This window comes from Pelophylax lessonae (assembly GCF_965119305.1).
Source record: "Pelophylax lessonae genome assembly, chromosome: 11".
In the NCBI taxonomy this organism is placed as follows: domain Eukaryota; kingdom Metazoa; phylum Chordata; class Amphibia; order Anura; family Ranidae; genus Pelophylax; species Pelophylax lessonae.
Genome location: NC_138778.1, coordinates 225061023 through 225080562, shown reverse-complemented (window position 1 = coordinate 225080562; position 19540 = coordinate 225061023). Strand labels below are relative to the sequence as shown.

General features: G+C 45.5%; 2 protein-coding genes across 2 annotated transcripts in view; one reads left to right on the top strand and one right to left on the bottom strand.

Moving 5' to 3' along the window:
- Positions 1 to 19540, top strand: part of BCAS4 (breast carcinoma amplified sequence 4) — a 1047728-nt gene that overhangs the window by 380868 nt on the left and 647320 nt on the right. The gene's annotated exons all lie outside the window — the stretch shown is intronic.
- RIPOR3 (RIPOR family member 3) overlaps positions 1 to 19540 on the bottom strand; it is a 265471-nt gene that overhangs the window by 80076 nt on the left and 165855 nt on the right. Inside the window, exons 7-10 of the mRNA XM_082272182.1 lie at positions 16213 to 16362; positions 10761 to 10824; positions 8052 to 8095; positions 3300 to 3425 (exon numbers count right to left, since the gene is read on the bottom strand). Of these exons, the coding sequence (XP_082128308.1) occupies positions 3300 to 3425; positions 8052 to 8095; positions 10761 to 10824; positions 16213 to 16362 (384 nt within the window). The remainder of the gene's footprint in view (positions 1 to 3299; positions 3426 to 8051; positions 8096 to 10760; positions 10825 to 16212; positions 16363 to 19540) is intronic.

Below are 19540 nucleotides of genomic sequence, written 5' to 3'. Positions count from 1 at the left end.
CTTTTGCGTTAACCAATTATTATACGCTTTTTGGGTTTTTTTTTTTTTTTTTTTTTACCAAAAGCAGAAAGTAGAAAATATTGGTGTTTTTTTCAAAATTGTCGCTCTTTTTTTTCTTTACAGCGCAAAAAAACAAAAAAAAAAAGCAGAGGTGATCAAATACCACCAAAAGAAAGCTCTATTTGTAGGGGGAAAAAAGACATCAATTTTATTTGGGTACAGCGTCGCACGACCGCGCAATTTTCAGTTAAAGCAACGCAGTGCCGAATCGCAAAATATGGCCTGGTCATTAAGGGGGGTAAAACCTACAAAAGCAGTGCCCAAAACTGAATGCCCATCAGCAAAATGAGCTTTAATTAAAAAAAATGTAAAAACAAAGACAGACGTTCCCTATGAGAGTGTCTGGCCTGCCGTGAGATCATCGGCAGAACAGAATAGGATATTGCGATGATGCGATTAATCGACACTTATTTGGGAGTGTGTAGCATCACCTATAAAATCTCTCCTGTAAATTCCAGGCATTGTCAGTAAAACATCACTCGTGTGTCAGAGGTCCCCCCGCAGATTTATAGTGTAGTGTGGGGGGGGGGCACTGCTATTTATATGCCGCATGCCACTGTGCACAACACTATGTCTATGGCTGGATGCAGAGATTTAATGCAAGGTATGCATACCTTTTTACCCTAAAGACCTTTAACACTGAGAGATGTGTTGGAGGGCAGCCAAATCCCATTACGAGACCCCTTATGGAGCGCCATATGTTCCTTTACATCTGGAAGGGTTTCATTAACTCTTACCCTGCTGGAATGTATCTCTGCCCTATAAACCTCCGGCCAGCACTTTATTGTCACCATTAAAAAGACATAAATAAGTTATGTTAAGAAAGTTTTATCTTTTTTTTTTTAAGTTATGTTAAGAAAGTTTTATCATTTTTTTTTTTTTTTTTTTAAGTTATGTTTTTCTATTATTATTATTTTTTTATTAGTAATGGCGGCGATCAGCGATTTTTATCGGGACTGCGACATTGCGGTGGACAAACCTGACACTAAGTGACACTTTCTAGGGGGACCAGTGACATTAATACAGGGATCAGTGCTAAATAATATGCACTGATACTGTAAAAATGACACTGGCAGGGAAGGGGTTAACCCTGGGGGCGATCAAGGGGTTAAATGTGTACCTAGGGGAGTGCTTCTAACTGTATGGGGGAGGGGCTTGTGAAATTACCATAGACACCTGTGATCCTATATAGAAGGATCACAGGCGCTCTGTGATCATTCCATAGAGAATGGTTGGCTGTGTTTACAACAGCTGACCGTCCTTCTCTTTCTCAGCGGGGAACGATCGCGGGTGTCAGGACGCAATCGGAGCCGCCTGCCCCGTGCATCTGAGTCCCCGCTGCAGAGTGAAGCGGGAGTGCGCCAGCGTGTGCTCGCCCCCTAGCTGCAGGCGCGCGCTCGCCCCCTAGCTGCAGGCCACCTGACCTTTAGGCTGGGTTCACACATGCCCGGTGTGAATTGTATGTCTGTTTTCAATGCATTTGTTCAGCAGTTCAGGTGCGTTTTTGATGCAGTTCCGATGCGAACTTGCACGGCTCTGGACTGGTATTTTGTCACAGCTGCGATTTTAGTGCTGGCCAGTACATAGCAGATAAAGGGTGTCAGCTCCTGTAGTAGGAGAGCAATCCCTGCTGAAATCCTGAACTGAATCCGGAACACAACTGAACACATGTGCGATTTAGACGCGTTCCCATAGAACTCAATGAGCCTGGAATTCGCACCTGAACTACACTGCAGTACTCAGGATACACACAGGACTCTTTAAATTTGCACTGCGGTTGCACGGCACATACACTATATTACCAAAAGTATTGGGACGCCTGCCTTTACACACACATGAACTTTAATGGCATCCCAGTCTTAGTCCGTAGGGTTCAATATTGAGTTGGCCCACCCTTTGCAGCTATAACAGCTTCAACTCTTCTGGGAAGGCTGTCCACAAGGTTTAGGAGTGTTTCTATGGAAATGTTTGACCTTTCTTCCAGAAGCGCATTTTTGAGGTCAGGCACTGATGTTGGATGAGAAGGCCTGGCTCACAGTTTGCTCTCTAATTCATCCCAAAGGTGTTCTATCGGGTTGAGGTTTAGAACAGTCAAGTTCCTCCACCCCAAACTCGCTCATCCATGTCTTTATGGACCTTGCTTTGTGCGCTGGTGCGCAGTCATGTTGGAACAGGAAGGGGCCATCCCCAAACTCCTCCCACAAAGTTGGGAGCATGAAATTGTCTAAAATATCTTGGTCTGCTGACGCCTTAAGAGTTCCCTTCACTGGAACTAAGGGGCCATCCCAACCCCTGAAAAACAACCCCACACCATAATCCCCCCTCTATCAAATGGTTTGGACCAGTGCACAAAGCAAGGTCCATAAATACATGGATGAGTGAGTTTGGGGTGGAGGAACTTGACTGTCCTGACCTCAACCCGATAGAACACCTTTGGGATGAATTAGAGTGGAGACTTTGAGAGTCAGGCCTTCTCTCCACCATCAGTGCCTGACGCGATAACTTTTGCGCAAACCAATCAAAATACGCTTATTGCGATTTTTTATTTTTTTTACCAAAAATATGTAGCAGAATACAAATTGGCCTATAATGATGAAAAACTTTTTTTTTTTGGGGGGGGGGGTTGATGTTATATAGCAGAATGTTTAAAATATTGTTTTTTTCTTTTCAGAATTGTCGCTCCTTTTTGGTCTATAGTGCAAAAAACTAAAATCGCACAGGTGATCAAATACCACTTTTTTTTTTGATGCCTTTAATAAAAAAGATTAAAATTGAAAAAAAAAATAATAATACCACCAAAAGAAAGTGTTATTTGTGGGGGGAAAAAAAGGACATCAATTTTATTTGGGTACAGCGTCGCACGACTGCGCAATTTTCCGGTAAATTAACGCAGTGCCGGATACCAAAAAATGGCCTGGTCATTAAGGGGGGAAATCCTTCCGGTCCAGAACTTGTTAAATGTGACGGATTAGCTCCACCCCCTATGTGGCAAACCGTGCGCTTTTTATGTTTATTTTGAAAATTCAATAAATATATTAAAACAGAAAATTTTTTAAGCACAAAAAAAGTTGATCCAGCTTGTTGGTTGAAAGTGATTGGAAGATGGCCATAGCTGAGATCCATAGGGAGGGAATGAGGGGAGTAGGATGCGATTTATACAGCACAGAATCAGAGAAATCAGAGTCAGCTTTATCAGGAGGCGACATGCTGGGCTTTGTAGTGCAGCATGCACATTATACCTTGATTTCAAAGTTTTCACAGAGATTGGGTATGAATATCCTCTCCTCTTCATCCCACATCTGGCTGTCATCTGTTTCGATTTTGCCTTTTAGCTTCCATCGCTGGCGGCCGAGTCGTATTAACACCTAGGAGACAACGACAGCGGAGTTATACGGGGGAAGGGAAGACATACTACACATGTGAGTCCGATTCATACAGCCAAGTAGCAGTAATGTCCTTGTGAGCGGAGCTGGAGTCCACAATGGTATAGGGTCAGCGGTCACTGGTATGGGGTCAGCTGTCACTGGTATGGGGTCAGCTGTCACTGGTATGGGGTCAGCTTTCACTGGTATGGGGTCAGCTGTCACTGGTATGGGGTCAGCTGTCACTGATATGGGGTCAGCGGTCACTGATATGGGGTCAGCAATCACTGATATGGGGTCAGCAGTTACAGATATTGGGACAGCTGTCACTGGTATGGGGTCAGCTGTCACCGGTATGGGGTCAGTGGTCACTGGTATGGGGTCAGCAGTCACTGGTATGGGGTCAGCGGTCACTGGTATGGGGTCAGCTGTCCCTGGTATGGGGTCAGCGGTCACTGGTATGGGGTCAGCGGTCACTGGTATGGGGGTCAGCAGTCACTTGTATGGGGTTAGCAGTCACTGGTATGGGGTCAGCTTTCACTGGTATGGGGTCAGCTTTCACTGGTATGGGGTCAGCGGTCACTGGTATGGGAAGGGCTGTCACTGGTATACGGGACAGCAGTCACTGGTATGGGGACAGCAGTCACTGGTTTGGGGCCAGCAGTCACTGGTATGGGGTCAGCTGTCACAGGTATGGGGTCAGCTGTCACTGGTATGGGGTCAGCTGTCACTGGTATGGGGTCAGCTGTCACTGGTATGGGGTCAGCTTTCACTGGTATGGGGTCAGCTGTCACTGGTATGGGGTCAGCTGTCACTGATATGGGGTCAGCGGTCACTGATATGGGGTCAGCAATCACTGGTATGGGGTCAGCAGTTACAGATATGGGGACAGCTGTCACCGGTATGGGGTCAGCTGTCACCGGTATGGGGTCAGCGGTCACTGGTATGGGGTCAGCAGTCACTGGTATGGGGTCAGCGGTCACTGGTATGGGGTCAGCGGTCACTGGTATGGGGTCAGCTGTCCCTGGTATGGGGTCAGCGGTCACTGGTATGGGGTCAGCGGTCACTGGTATGGGGGTCAGCAGTCACTTGTATGGGGTCAGCAGTCACTGGTATGGGGTCAGCGGTCACTGGTATGGGGTCAGCTTTCACTGGTATGGGGTCAGCAGTCACTGGTATGGGAAGGGCTGTCACTGGTATACGGGACAGCAGTCACTGGTATGGGGACAGCAGTCACTGGTTTGGGGCCAGCAGTCACTGGTATGGGGTCAGCTGTCACAGGTATGGGGTCAGCTGTCACAGGTATGGGGTCATCAGTCACTGGTATGGGGTCAGCTGTCACTGGTATGGGGTCAGCAGTCACTGGAATGGGGTCAGCTATCACTTGGAGTCAGCGGTCACTTGTATGGGGTCAGCTGTCACTGGTATGGGGTCAGCAGTTACAGATATGGGGACAGCTGTCACTTGTAAGGGGTCAGGGGTCACTGGTATGGGGTCAAGGGTCACTGGTATGGGGTCAGCTGTCACTGGCATGGGGTCAGCGGTCACTGGCATGGGGTCAGCGGTCACTGGCATGGGGTCAGCGGTCACCGGTATGGGGTCAGCTGTCACTGGTATGGGGTCAGCGGTCACTGGTAAGTCACTTGTATGTTATTTACAACAATTAGCTGTATCAATCAGTTAAAAAACAGCGGGCAATGTTGGTACAAGATCATCTCCTGCTATTGGTCACAGAGATGTTTGTAATTGGAGTGCAGAGAACAAACAGGGAAGCTTTATAGTGGTTGTAAATGTCATGAAAAAGAACAAAGCACATCCCTCTATAGTGTGTACTTGTCTCAATCCAGAGCACTAAGTGTCATTTCTGCCCGCTGCTTTGCTTCTCTGCTATCAGCATGAATCACTTCTGACAAGTTTACCTGACACCAAGAGAAAAATGGTGACAGGGGAGGGAGCTCCAGCACACAGCCTGTAATTGACAGCTTCAGCTCTGTTCCTGTGTGTGTGTGTGTGTGTGGGGGTGGGGGGGGGGGGAGGGGGGTTGTCTCTTTCCTCTAATTAACTTTTAGCTTTCCTAACTAAGTTCCGCAGAGTGTAACTTCAGATCCCCACCCCCTTTTTTCTAACAGCTCAGACATGCTTTTTAAATTTTGGACTTTGAACAGATGTGGAGAAAAGATGACTGCAGATAAACAAGTACAACTTATGTAGGGAGATTTGTTTCATCTTTGTGTATCACCTAACGCCGAGAGGGAGGGGCAGCACTAGGGGCCAATCAGATATCCTGCATGCACATGTGTTGACAGGAGGACAGAGCAGTGGGAGGACTTCATCAGTGTTTTTCTGCTCTTTACTGACCAATTACAGGCCAGAGGCAGTAAGGTGACCAAGCGCTATAACCTAAAGGGGTTCTAAAGCCTTAAGGTTATTATTACCTAAATTCATTCTCTGCATTACGGTAAAAAAAACGTCCATGTCGAGGATCCCCCCAGCCCGCCTGTTCTACTTATCTGAGCCCCTTCTCAATCCAGCACTGTCCTCCCTCTCCCTCCTCACAGGGCAGATTGATAGTAGCAGGAGCTATTGGCCTGTGCAGCTGTCAATCAAAATCCTATGATGAAGGGGGGGTGTCTGTGTCTATGGACTCAGGGGCATCAAGGCTTAGGAGAGAGCCCCCCATGAGTACCCTGCTAGCAATCGGCTTGCTAGGAGGGGGGTACTTGGAAGGCAAACGGAGTCAGAAGCGCCAGTGGGGGGACCCCAGAAGAGGAGGATTGGGGCTAGTCTGTGCAAAACCATTATACAGAGCAGGTAAGGGTGACAGAACCACTTTAATTACAGTAAATAGGGGCGTACATACAGGGGTCACAGAGGTCGTATCTTCTTAAGCTGGTGTTGACTACCTGTAATGGGGAGTCACATATATCTGAGGTCTTACTCTTCTCTACATATACCTACCCTGAGGATACTTATTGCATCTGATGAACCCAAAAATCTTCCTAAGCTGGTGTGGACTACATGTAATGGGGGGGTCACACATATCTGAGGTCTTTCTCTTCTCTATATATACCTACCCCGAGGATACTTATTGCATCTGATGAACCCGAAAATCTTCCTAAGCTGGTGTTGACTATGTGTAATGGGGGGTCACATATATCTGAGGTCTTCCTCTTCTCAACATATACCTACCCTGAGTATTAATATTGCATCTGATGAACCTGAAAATCTTTCTAAGCTGGAGTTGACCACCTATAAGGGGGGTCACATATATCTGAGGTCTTTCTCTTCTCTACATATACCTACCCTGAGGATACTTACTGTATTGCATCTGATGAACCCAAAAATCTTCTTAAGCTGGGGTTGACTACCTGTAATGGGGGGTCACATATATCTGAAGTCTTTCTCTTCTCTATATATATATATACCTACTCTGAGGATACTTAGTGCACCTGATGAACCCGAAAATCTTCCTAAGCTGGTGTTGACTACCTGTAATGGGGGGTCACATATATCTGAAGTCTTTCTCTTCTCTATATATATATATATATATACCTACCCTGAGGATAGTTATTGCATCTGATGAACCCAAAAATCTTCCTAAGCTGGTGTTGACTACCTATAATGGGGGTCACATATATCTGAGGTCTTTCTCTTCTCTATATATACCTACCCTAAGGATACTTCTTGCATCTGATGAACCCGAAAATCTTCCTAAGCTGATGTTGACTACCTTTAATGGGGGTCACATATATCTGAGGTCTTTCTCTTCTCTAGATATACCTACCATGAGGATACTTATTGCATCTGATGAACCCGAAAATCTTCTTAAGTTGGTGTTGACTACCTTTAATGGAGGTCACATATATCTGAAGTCTTTCTCTTCTCTATATATACCTACCCTGAGGATACTTATTGCACCTGATGAACACGAAAATCTTCCTAAGCTGGTGGTGACTACCTGTAATGGGGGGTCACATATACAGTATCTGGTGAGTGGAATGTCCATGTGATTGCTGGTGGAGAAGTTGACATTTGTGGACAAGACGGGTGTCTTTTTGAAGCGAATTCTCATGGGAGAAGATTGTGTATTATTTGGGACTTTATGAGCACTGCATTTCTATTAATTAAGTTCAGATAAGAATTTTTTTACTGGCTGTTTATGAGCGCGGTCTACCTGTTTTATATTTTCACATCTAAACTAACTTAGAAAACGAGCTCGGCCTGTCTTCCATTTGAATCCTTCACTTCACTTCTCAGTTCCAGAATCTCAGAGTTTACCGGAGCCGTGTGCCAGACTTGGCGAGCTTCATGTCCGCCAGAGCTGGTAGTAAAACCCTCTTTTAGTGGTTCAGGGAATTGACCGACAGCGTTCATACTCCCCGAGCCGCACGTCACTCCCTAATACCATTTATCAAGTCACCACATACAGTCCTCTCTCTGAATATATGACTATTCATCTGCAGCCAGGATTGTCCATGATCTCTTGGGCTTGGCATACCGCTTTGCCTGGTTCATGGGTTCCAGTAAACACTGCGGAGGATTCTGGGAAGATGATGTCAGTATTCCATGGTTTATGAACCAGGGCACGGTGTATGGTCCCTGGATGGGAAAGAAATATGGTTACTGTACCTCGTAGTGATCTCCGGGGCAAAGCCGGGCGTAACCCACCAGACCTAGACAAGAGAAAGACAGTTAAACACTCTGAAGAGTTTTATGATCAGTCTCCGGTTCATTTCAACACATTTCTAAATATACAGCCGCCTTTTTTTTAAAGCTTAAATCATTTGAAAGGCCATTAATCACTCGCAAAACTACTGGAAGATTGTCAGTTATTTAACACTGGTAGTAAATCAGGATGCCGAAATAAGTTTGTATTTTTATCTCTGTTGAGCCTTTTTTTAATATATAGAGAAACGATAATTTTTAAGCAATATTTAGTCGCATGTAAGTAAGCACTAAATTGAGGTCCCAAGGTGGCAATGGGGACCGCACTGGAGGAACCAAATTTCAGACACCCTGAAGAAAGGTATGCACCAGGGAGTGTGTGGCCAAAGGTGGCTGGAAGAAGACCGCCAAAGCCGACACTTGGCCTTGATGGTACTCAAGGCCAATTTCTGTTCAACCTCCCGTTGAAGGAAGGTCAAAATCTGAGCCACCGAGAAGGAGCGAGGATGAACCCCAAGAGACTCACACCACGCAATGCAAGTCTTCCACATATGATGGTGGATCTTCCTATAAGTAGTCTCCTTAGCTTTGGCCTTGATGGTACTCAATCTGTCTGACATTGAGTGTGATTCAGAGCACACTGCTCTGCAAATCACATGCGATGTCTGTGCGATGCGAATTTAGCCATACAGATTGTGTGGCAGAATCCGCATTGCATTCAGACCAAAGTCACGCAGGCCCTTTTTTTGGGTCTGAACAAGAATCGGATTGCATGGGGGTTCACACCTAAGTGATCTGATTCCTGTCCAAATTGACAGTTTGCACTGTGATAATGCGAGCTAATCTGGGGGTGTCATTACTTTGTATTAACACTGCCAGCAGTTCGCATATAGCAGTCGGGTGCTAACTGCACATGCACGAGTTGCGCTGCACACCCTGAGTGGATGGGCGATCTTCTGGGATCTGTGACGTGTCCCAGAAGATTGCAGGGAGGGAGGGGGAGAGGAGAATTTCTGCTTGAGCCGCTTAGGCGGCCCGAGTGGAAGTGGGAGTGGGTACCTGTCAAATCTAGGTACTTCCTCCTCCCCCCCCCCCCCAAAACAGTGACATGCCAAATGTAGCATGTCAGGGGGGGTCAGGAAGCGTTAAAGCGAAAGTTCCACTTTTAGCAACCTCTGCAATACAGGATATAGGTTGTCAGCCAGGTATAAGGATAAATCATTGCGTATGACAATACCTAGGTATTTAAACTGCGGTACACATTGTAGAGGAGTGGAGTGGGGAGGTGAGTTAGTCGGGGAATAAATTAGATTTACCCCAAATAATCTTTACCCCAGAGAAACTACCGTATCGATCTATGATCGCCAGAGCCACCGTCAGAGAGTCCGAGGCATCGTGTAGATATAGGAGAGTGTCATCGGTGTACAACTATCCTCATTCCACTAAAAGTCCCACCATCAGGCTCCCCACGGCGTCCAAAGATCAAAGAAGGATGGCCATGGGTTCAATTGTTAGAGCGAACAGCCCTGGGGACAAAGGGCATCTTTGTCTCATCCTTCTAGATCTTGCAAAAACCTTTAGAAGAGGTTGGGCATAGCAAGAGAAGCAGTGGTCCCTTGGACAGAAGAATAGACTGTAACTAAACCACGACCCCACAATGCTCTTGTGGGCTTCCATCAGAATACAGCTTCCTTCAGTCTTGAATATAGATATCAGATATTCTAGCCGCCCCCATGCAAAACTAGCCGAGAATAGCTTGTATAAGATCTGGAACATTTATTGAACAAACTCACACCGAAAATATACCCCACCAGGTCAGGTGCCTCATAACATTATCATATGCAGATGAAATTGTGTACAGGAATATAATTAACATATCTAAGGAACAACCAACACAAACAGTATTCTTCTTTCCCACTAGCAACTAATAGATGACAGTGATTTAATTAACTTGAGCTAATGAAGTACAATACTCACTATTACAAGTGTTAACACATCCCAACAGTAGACAATAGGTGACTTAATGAGTACAATCAACAATGTGTGGAAGACAGGTGGTTGAGCTGATGACATTAGCATCTGACATGGGTCTGACTGTGCGGAGTGGTCCCCTATTGGCAATAGGCAGCTAGGCCTTTAACATGGATCCTAGGCCTAGAGTCCCAGAGTCTGTGCGTCTTGGGGAGATGTTTATTTGAATCCAAAGTAACATTACTCCAAGGGTCCCCCCAGCATACAACCCACAAAGAGCAGTCTTCCCTCATAAGCCAGGACCCATAGTCAGTAGGCAAGAGGCTAACCTGCAGTCCCCTCCAAAAGCCCCTGTCCTGAGTGAGTTTGTCACAGAGGCCTTTCATACAGCCTGGGTCTAAAATCCAGAGGAGCAGCAGGGATTGAGTTGAAGACTGATGCTGGTCTAGATGAACAAAATCAACATCCCTTGTCACAAGTATCCTAAAACAATGCAAAGGAAGAGATGGGGGGGCACGTCTGACCAGGTTTGTTAGATTATGGAGAGCACTGGGCAGTGCTGCCAAATTCTGATACCTATTGGGGTACATGATCATGTTTAGGTACGATGCACAAATGCTATAACAGGAGAATGAAGACTATGAACATAGAGCCATTTCATACAAGGATTATCTAAGGGAATATGTATTTATGAGATTTCACCTTTCATCTTAATGTGAAATTCCCCCAGATGCAGTTCCAGTGCTCCTTCGATTGTACACATGTCCTAGAGAAAAAAAAACATATATATCGTCAGAAAAGACTTACTTGACCCCAGATGTTTTGTATTGGGCCCTACAGAACAGACAGTGCACAGTCCACATGGGCTTTGCTGCCTAAATGCAGACAGGAAACTGGAAACTTTTTATTTCAGAGAAAATACATAGAGCATACCATAGATGAAGCTACAAACTTATAAACAACGCCATCTACTGGTTGAAGAAAGTACCTCTACTAAATACTGATGTACAGTAGTTGTTTCACAAAATACAATTCTGTATTCCAACAGTGGAATGTAGATTTTCAAGGTAATTCCTCCCCCCCACCCCTCCCAATTTTAAATTGTATTTCCGGCATGTTCGGCATTGTGTATGGTTGTTCTCAGGCTAATGGATAGCAGATGTCTGGCCTACCCCTAACAGGAGTTGAGTTAAAGAACGACCCTTGATGTCAGCAGCGGTGTCATTTGCACACATTCATATAATTGGTGCAGCTCTAGTCATTTGTCATTAAAGTGGTTGGAAGGCCTCAAAGTTATTCCCTCTAATTTATTCTATGCATTAAGGTGAAAAACCTTCTGTGCTGCAGCCCCAGACCCCCCCCCCCTTTATTCTTACCTGAACCCGATCCGATTCAGCGATGTGCACAAGTTCAGCGGCTCCAGCCACTGTCTCTTTCCTCATTGGACAGATTGATATCAGCAGGAGCCATTGGCTCCCACTGTGACATGGGAGAGGAGGCGGGGCCGAGTCCTGCTGTCTATGTTAATGGACGCAGCAGCAGGACTAGGGAGCGTGCCCGCACGGGTGCCCCCAGGGAATGCGTCTTTCTGTGGGGGCACCTGATGAAGAGTAGGGGCCTGGCACACCAGTGAAGGACCCCAGAAGAAGAGGATTGGGGCTGCTCTGTGCAAAACGATAGCACAAAGCAGAAAAGTATAGGCATGTTAGGTAACCTGAAAGTCACGCAACTTCGGAGCAACTTTGCCAGGCGACATCCTGGCGAATTGAGTAGTACTTTGATAGAAGTGTCGGATAGAAGTCCCCTTGAAGTAGTATAGGAACATTTTCTAAGATCAGAGCGACTTCAGTGGTGCTAATTAAGGCCGCTCTCATTGACTAATATAGGATTTCACATGTCATGCGACTTGGGGTCTCACAAGTCGGATCCCAAGTCGCAGCAGTGTGAACCGAGCCTAATACAACAAAGATAACTGAGGTGATACATTGTTACCAGGTTACCAAATTGCACCAAAGTGCAAATTCAAAATCACGCACCTTTAGTTCATTTTTGCTTCAAGTGGTGGTACCAGGATAATATGCATCTGCAGGCATAACCCCCCAATACTGTTTTTTAGAGCTGACGGTTGGCTTTCTTGTGATAACAACTGATGCGTCTAAGCAGCCGCTCAGCTGTTATTACAAGCAGCGGGGAGGGATGTCCCCCCTTCCTGCCCCTCGCTTGGGCTGGCCAGAGAGCCAAACAAAGGTGGAATTGGCTATGATCGGGTCTCGGATGTAGTAACCCGGTGTTCCATGAAAAAACCCTACCCGTGAAAACGTGAAAATGTCCTACCCTCGTCACTTCCTCTTCACATACGTCATAGAACAGCTGAGCCGCTTCCCACTGCGCATGCTCACAGCTCCAGAGGGTAGGGAATTCTCACAGGGTAGGGTTTTCTAAGGTAACACCGCATCAGCTGTTGCCGCGGGTACATTAAATCATCTCCGCTGCCACATTAAACCATCTCCGCTCCTACCCCTGTCACTTTCCTGATCTCGGCTTCTAAATGTAAAAGCGGCGGCGGGTCTACGAAAATGTAAATCACGGAGCCGAGATCTCCGTGATTTATATTTTCATACACCTGCCGCTTTTACATTTAGGAACCGAGATCAGGGAAGTCACAGGGGTAGGAGCGGAGATGATTTAATGTGGCAGCGGAGATGATTTAATGTGGCAGCGGAGATGATTTAATGTACCCGCGGCAACAGCTGATGCGGTGTAACGTTACACATTACTACCCTGTGAAAATTCCCTACCCTCCGCAGCTATGAGCATGCGCAGTGGGAAGCTGCTCAGCTGTTCCATGACGTATGTGCACCGGAAGTGACGAGGGAAGGGAATTTTCACGAGGTAGGGTTTTTTCACGTTACACCGGAAGTGACGTCATGACATCACTTCCGGTTTACTCGGCAGACAACGGCGCTAGTTTTAAAAATTTTAAAGTATTCAAAAACGCCCATCTTGGCGTTTTAAATACTTTCTAGAGCAGAGGAGGGATTTGGGGTGTTATAGACCCCAGATCCCTCCATAAAGAGTACCTGTCTGTGCCATATTATTAGACCCCAGATCCCTCCATAAAGAGTACCTGTCTCTGCCATATTATTAGACCCCAGATCCCTCCATAAAGAGTACCTGTCTCTGCCATATTATTGTCACAAGGGATGTTTACATTCCTTGTGACAGCAATAAAAGTGATAAAAAAAAAATGAAAGAAACAGTGTAAAAATAAAAAATAAAAAGTAAAATAAATAAGAAAAAAAATGAAAGCGCCCCCTCCCTCCGTGCTCGCGTGCATTAGCGAAGACATACATAAGTCGTGCCCCCAAATGTAAACTATGTTCAAACCACACATGTGAGGTATCGCCGCGATCGTTAGAGTGAGAGCATTAATTATAGCACAAGACCTTTATATGTTTTGGTGCTTTAGGCAGCCCAATCAAATGAATTAGCATAGTGCAAATTAATGCGTGTGCGTTAACGCACCACAGTGATGTAAATAGGCTCCTATAGTCAGAGATGTAAGCAGCTTACGAAATCCATGTGTTAACTATAAAATCTCTAAAACTTTTAGTAAATAGAAAGGGCAAGTAAGGGAGGGAGGTGCAGTCCACAGGAAATGCCGAATACTAAATCCCCCAACAGATGGTGTTCTGCAGAAAAGAGGACCTAATTAAAACCTCTTTCTAAGTTTGTAATATAAAGTAGGAAGTCATTTTTAAATCAGGTCCCGTCTGCTGGCTGGCTGCCTACTGGGGGAGTTTTTATTAGGCACTTTCAGGAAGGACAAGGATTTTAATAAGTTAGGATTAGCAGAGGAAGGGGATGGGGGTGGGTGGATCCTATTTCTCCAATCTTCCCCATGAAATTTCTTTGTAATTGAAGTTTTGGATCTTCTGCCTGAATTAATGTTTCTTTTTCCTAAACTCTTTTTTTTTTTTTTTTCTCCATCCTTTATCAGTGCTGCTGATCTCCTGCAGCCTCTTTCTGCCACTTTTTCATACATGTAGCGTCTGCTGCACATCGTTGCTCTGGACTGACTTCTTGATAAAGATACGGCTGCTTGTAGTATTTACCAGGGGTGGGGATAAGGTGACAACGCTTGGGCACAGTTGTCACGCCATAACAGGAAGTGATTATTTTATTGAAAGCTGCAGATATAAAGCCCAACCCTGTGTAAATAAAATAATATCCCTAGCAGTGGGGCTGTGCCTGCACTTCAAAGGTTAATTACTATTTTTGTGTAGAGCAGGGGGTCTTCAAACCTTCTAAACAAAGGGCAACCTAACTGTCCTTTAGGCTTTATACTGTAGGGGGGGGGGGGCAGACTGTGGCCAGTGTGATTAGAAAATGCCCTGGTATCAGTGGGAGTAAACAATAAACCTTCAGTTGTTTTAGTGGAAGGAGTGTTGTTCCATCATTGGTGTCAGTGGAAGGAATAGTGCCCCATCATTGGTATCAGTGGGAGGAATAGTGCCCCATCATTGGTGTCAGTGGGAGCAATGGTGTCCCATCATTGGCATAAGTGGGAGGAATAGTGCCCCATCATTGGTGTGAGTGGAAGCAATGGTGCCCCATCATTGGTGTCAGTAGGAGGAATGGTGCCCCATCATTGGTGTCAGTAGGAGGAATGGTGCCCCATCATTGGTGTCAGTAGGAGGAATAGTGCCCCATCATTGGTGTCAGTGGGAGCAATGGTGTCCCATCATTGGCATAAGTGGGAGGAATAGTGCCCCATCATTGGTGTGAGTGGAAAAAATGGTGCCCCATCATTGGTGTCAGTAGGAGGAATAGTGCCCCATCATTGGTGTCAGTGGGAGCAATGGTGCCCCATCATTGGTGTCAGTAGGAGGAATGGTGCCCCATCATTGGTGTCAGTGGGAGCAATGGTGCCCCATCATTGGTGTCAGTGGGAGCAATGGTGCCCCATCATTGGTATCAGTGGGAGGAATAGTGCCCCATCATTGGTGTCAGTGGAAGCAATGGTGCCCCATTATTGGTTTTAGTGGGAGAAATGGTGCCCTGTCATTGGTGTCAGTAGGAGGAACGGTGCCCCATCTTTGGTGTCAGTGGGAGGAATAGTGCCCCATCATTGGTGTCAGTGGGAGGAATAGCGCCCCCTCATTAGTGTAAGTGGGAGCAATGGTGCCCCATCATTGCTGTCAGTGGGAGGAATAGTTCCCCATCATTGGTGTCAGAGGAATGGTGCCTCAAAATTGGTGTCAGTGGGAGGAATAGCGCCCCATCATTGGTTTAAGTGGGAGGAAGGGTGCCCCATCATTAGTGTCAGTGGGAAGAATAGTGCCCCATCATTGGTATCAGTGGGAGGAATGGTGCCCCATCATTGGTTGTTAGTGGGAGGAATAGTGCCCCATCATTGGTATCAGTGGGAGCAATGGTGCCCCATCATTGGCTGTCAGTGGGAGGAATGGTGCCCCATCATTGGTTTCAGTGGAGAAATGGTGCCCCATCATTGGTGTCAGTTGGACGAATAGTGCCCCCCCATTGGTGTCAGCAGATGGAATTCTGCCTCAAGGGTCAGAAAAAGGCAAGCAAAGAGCCTGTGAGAAGCAGTTTGGAGACCAATGGTCTAAGAGAACAAAAGAAAAGATTTACTTACCTGATCCTCCACTCCTTCATGTCCCTAGAACAGTTCCTGCAGTGACTGCACCCCCACACTCCAGTGGTCTGGGATCCTGACATAATCATAGCTCTGCTCTGGATGTGAGGACGTTAAGGGTCAGTCCACCATCAGATCCAGGGGGAGAGCCGCCTGCCAGGGGAGCGGAGGATCAGGTAAGTAAAGCCGTTACTCCTCTCCCCTAGACAAAACAAATTGGAGCTGTGCAAGCACTGCAAAGGGATTATTTGAAAAATAATGAAATGAATGTGTTAAAGCTTGTATCAGATTTTAATGATTGGGTTTACATGTACTTTGATAAAGACTTGCAAACCTGCCTTAGAAAACTAAAACTAGTGATTGTTTGGCTTTCTTTCTCTAAAGCTTGCCAGTTAAATGCTGAGGCGTCCTCTAAGATTTTCTAAATGCATTCTGCTGCAGCTGAATGTAGGTTCAATGTCATGAATGTGAGCATCGAAGAGGCTTGTGACCCACCTCTGTGCACTCCTGGAAGTTCCTGTACAGTTCGATGAGACTTTCCCGTGATGCCTTCGTAGTAGGGGACATAGAAAAGGCGTGCTTCATGTTACTGGCTCCGACTCGCAGCTTCCATTGAATGCAGTACGTCTCGTATAGCTCCTCAATCTGAAAGGCACAGAAATCATTGAGATTGGTCACTGCAAGATTGTGAACGAAGAATGAAACACCATTAACAATGAGCAGAGCTCCACCATCCTCCCTCTACAGATGGGCAGAGTCACCAGTTAGCTTTTATTTCCAGCAATGGTTGGAGCACCCCTTCATAGGTTCTGGTTCTTTTGCTGCCCATTTGGAGGTTTGAGCACACACCTTGGGGTATTCCTAATATTGAAAGTGGGTGACACCACCTAACAGAGACATCAGGTGTCCTGATCCAAGAACCCAACTGCAAAAATCTCACCAACTCCTTAGGAGATAAGGAACGATTAAGACCAGGTGGAGCCAACCTCAGCACTCCAGCTGTTGTGGAATTACAAAATCCAGGAGGCATTGAATAACTATGACACAGGGCTGGATTACCATAGAGGCTATTGGAGCTGCAGCTCCTGGCCCCTACCTTCATATAGGCCCAGCAGGGACTGACTGACCCACCCAATGCCACTGCCCTCCTATCAACTGCCCTACTGATGGCATCGGCTGCCAACCCCCCAACACCCCCCCCCCCTTTTGAAAAAATATATAAAAATTTAATTAAAAAAAATACAAAATTTAAATTGTAAAAAAAGTCAATTAATAAAAAGAATATTGATACCATCCCCTGCCCTACTGACACTATCCACTGCCAACCCCCAACACCCCCTACCCCCCTTTAAAAAAATTTATAAAAAATTGTAAAAAATAATAATAATAATAATAAAAATAATACTGAGACCGTCCACTGCCCTACTGACATCATTCCCTGCTCTCCACTGCCCCGCCAAAAGCATTGTGAAAAAAAATAATAAAGAATAAAATTGTAAAAAAATAAATTGCAACATAAATAAAATTAAAAAGCTACTGACCCTGTCCACTGCTCTACTTACAACATCCATGCCCCCCCCCCCCGTAGCATTGTGGGAAAATGTGAATAATAAAAAAAGGAAAAAAAAATGTGGGTTCATTCACATATAGTGTGAGTGAGCGGTTTGTTTGAATTAATTTTTTTATTAAATTTTTTTTTGTGTTTTTACTTTTTTTATTTCCATAAAAAAGGCCCTCCAAAATCCTCAGCACCAGGCCCATGATGCTCTTAATCCGGCCCTGCTATGACAGCCACAGGCATGCCTTCCACAGGAAGAGGAGGCATGATGGGATATTTGTAGAGCTGGGATGCCTCCTTCTCGATTATATGATGAATCTCTCCATAGTCGATAAAAAAAAAATCAGAAATACCATTTGACCTGACACTATAAAGCCTAAATACCACCCCTTCATTTAAGCATGGTGGTGGCAGAATCATGCTGTGGGGATGTTTTTCAGTATCAGAAACTGGCAGTGTAATGGTATCCTGCGCTGGGACCCCAGTTTGTCAGGCAGCCATTTCGTTTAGAACTGTCGCAAGCAACCATTTTGTGTTTCAGAGCTCAGCTGACAGTTTTAAAAAACCAAAAAGGTCATTCCTTTACCAGCCCTCTCCCCAGCTCCTTTTGGCAGTGTTAATTACCCCCTGGGTCACTGAACATTAGTATGCACGGCTTCAAACAACTCTTATCTAAGCAGCAGACCGACCTCCTAGCCACTATGTCTCTTCCTGCTCAGAGCTATGTTGTAATCTGAGCAAAGTCATATGGCTAATAGGTCGTATAACATTCAAGGGCTCTGTTTTTTGGGACACAGGTACACACAAAATCATAACTTTATACACAAGCAAGATAGAAAATATATATTTGAATGCCAGATAAAATACCGATTGAATTAAGATCAAACATGATCACCTTCGTTGCTAGGGGAGACAAGCTAGCGATCAGATGCCTTACAGGTCAGAGGTTATTCCGAGATAACCCGTGTTTAGTGTCTGTGAATAGTAGATTCAATACCGTACCATAAAATATCAGTTTCAAGAATGTAACCATTATATATTTCAAGATATGAGTTCTGTTAATAATCTGTCTAAGCGGGAGGTGTCTTAGCAGTTTATGGCCCCAGAGTCTATTGGTCAAGTGCGTCTGGTGACACCCCCTGTGGGTCAGAGAAAGAGACAGGGGCTGATGGAGCTCTCAGTCCTCATTCTACTGTACAATCCAAGCAATAACATCGCTTAAGAGAGGAACCGATCATACCTGTTCAGCTTCTGAAACGAACTACTACTAAATACACTTGGGACTTTTGGATGCAAGTATTTAATTTCTAATTCTTATCTATTCTTCTAAATTGCTGAATTGTGTCTCTATTTCTTTGTAACCCATTTTTCTGTAAATATTTTTATTTGCACCAATCTTAACCTTTCTTATAATTAAACCTTATTTTGAAAAGTGTTAATTTTGTCTCTAAGCTCTTAAACGCAAACTGACCCAAAGAACCTGCCTCCTGAAAGAGCGCTACTGTTTTGGATAAATCATCTGAACATTCCTGTCTGAGGGGACAGTGTGTGTTACAGATGGTTATTCTAAAGTCATAATTGGCATTTCTAAAATTACGAGCGTCCTCTGGGCTCATTATAACGTAGAGGTGGTGGCAGAGAAAGGGTTAATTGTTAATTTTGCCCGGTGACAATCGCTCTCAGTCTGCTGGCATCTAGATTGTGGTCCCGCAAGCTGGACAATCTGTGTGCCGGTGCAGCTGAGAGTGGCATTGTTACGCAAGTGACGGCAGGGTGTGACATTGCTTGGTCTTTGGTCATGAGTTGGATGAGAAGGCCAGGAGTCTGATACCCGCCACCGTCACAGGCAGACTAGTCGGGATCGAGGGAAAGATGAATGCAGCAATGTACAGAGACATCTTTCATGAAAACCTGCTCCAGAGCGCTCTGGACCTCAGACTGGGGTGAAGGTTCATCTTCCAACAGGACAATGACCCTAAGCACACAGCCAAGATAACAAAGGAGTTTCTACAGGACAACTCTATGAATGTCCTTGAGTGGCCCAGCCAGAGCCCAGACTTGAACCTGATCTCTGGAGAGTTCTGAAAATGGCTGTGCACCGACGCACCAAATCCAACCTGATGGAGCTTGAGGGGTCCAGCAAAGAAGAATGGGAGAAACTGCCCAAAAATAGGTGTGTCAAGCTTGTAGCATCATACTAAAAAAGACTTGAGGCTGTAATTGGTGCCAAAGGTGCTTCACCAAAGTATTGAGCAAAGCCTGTGA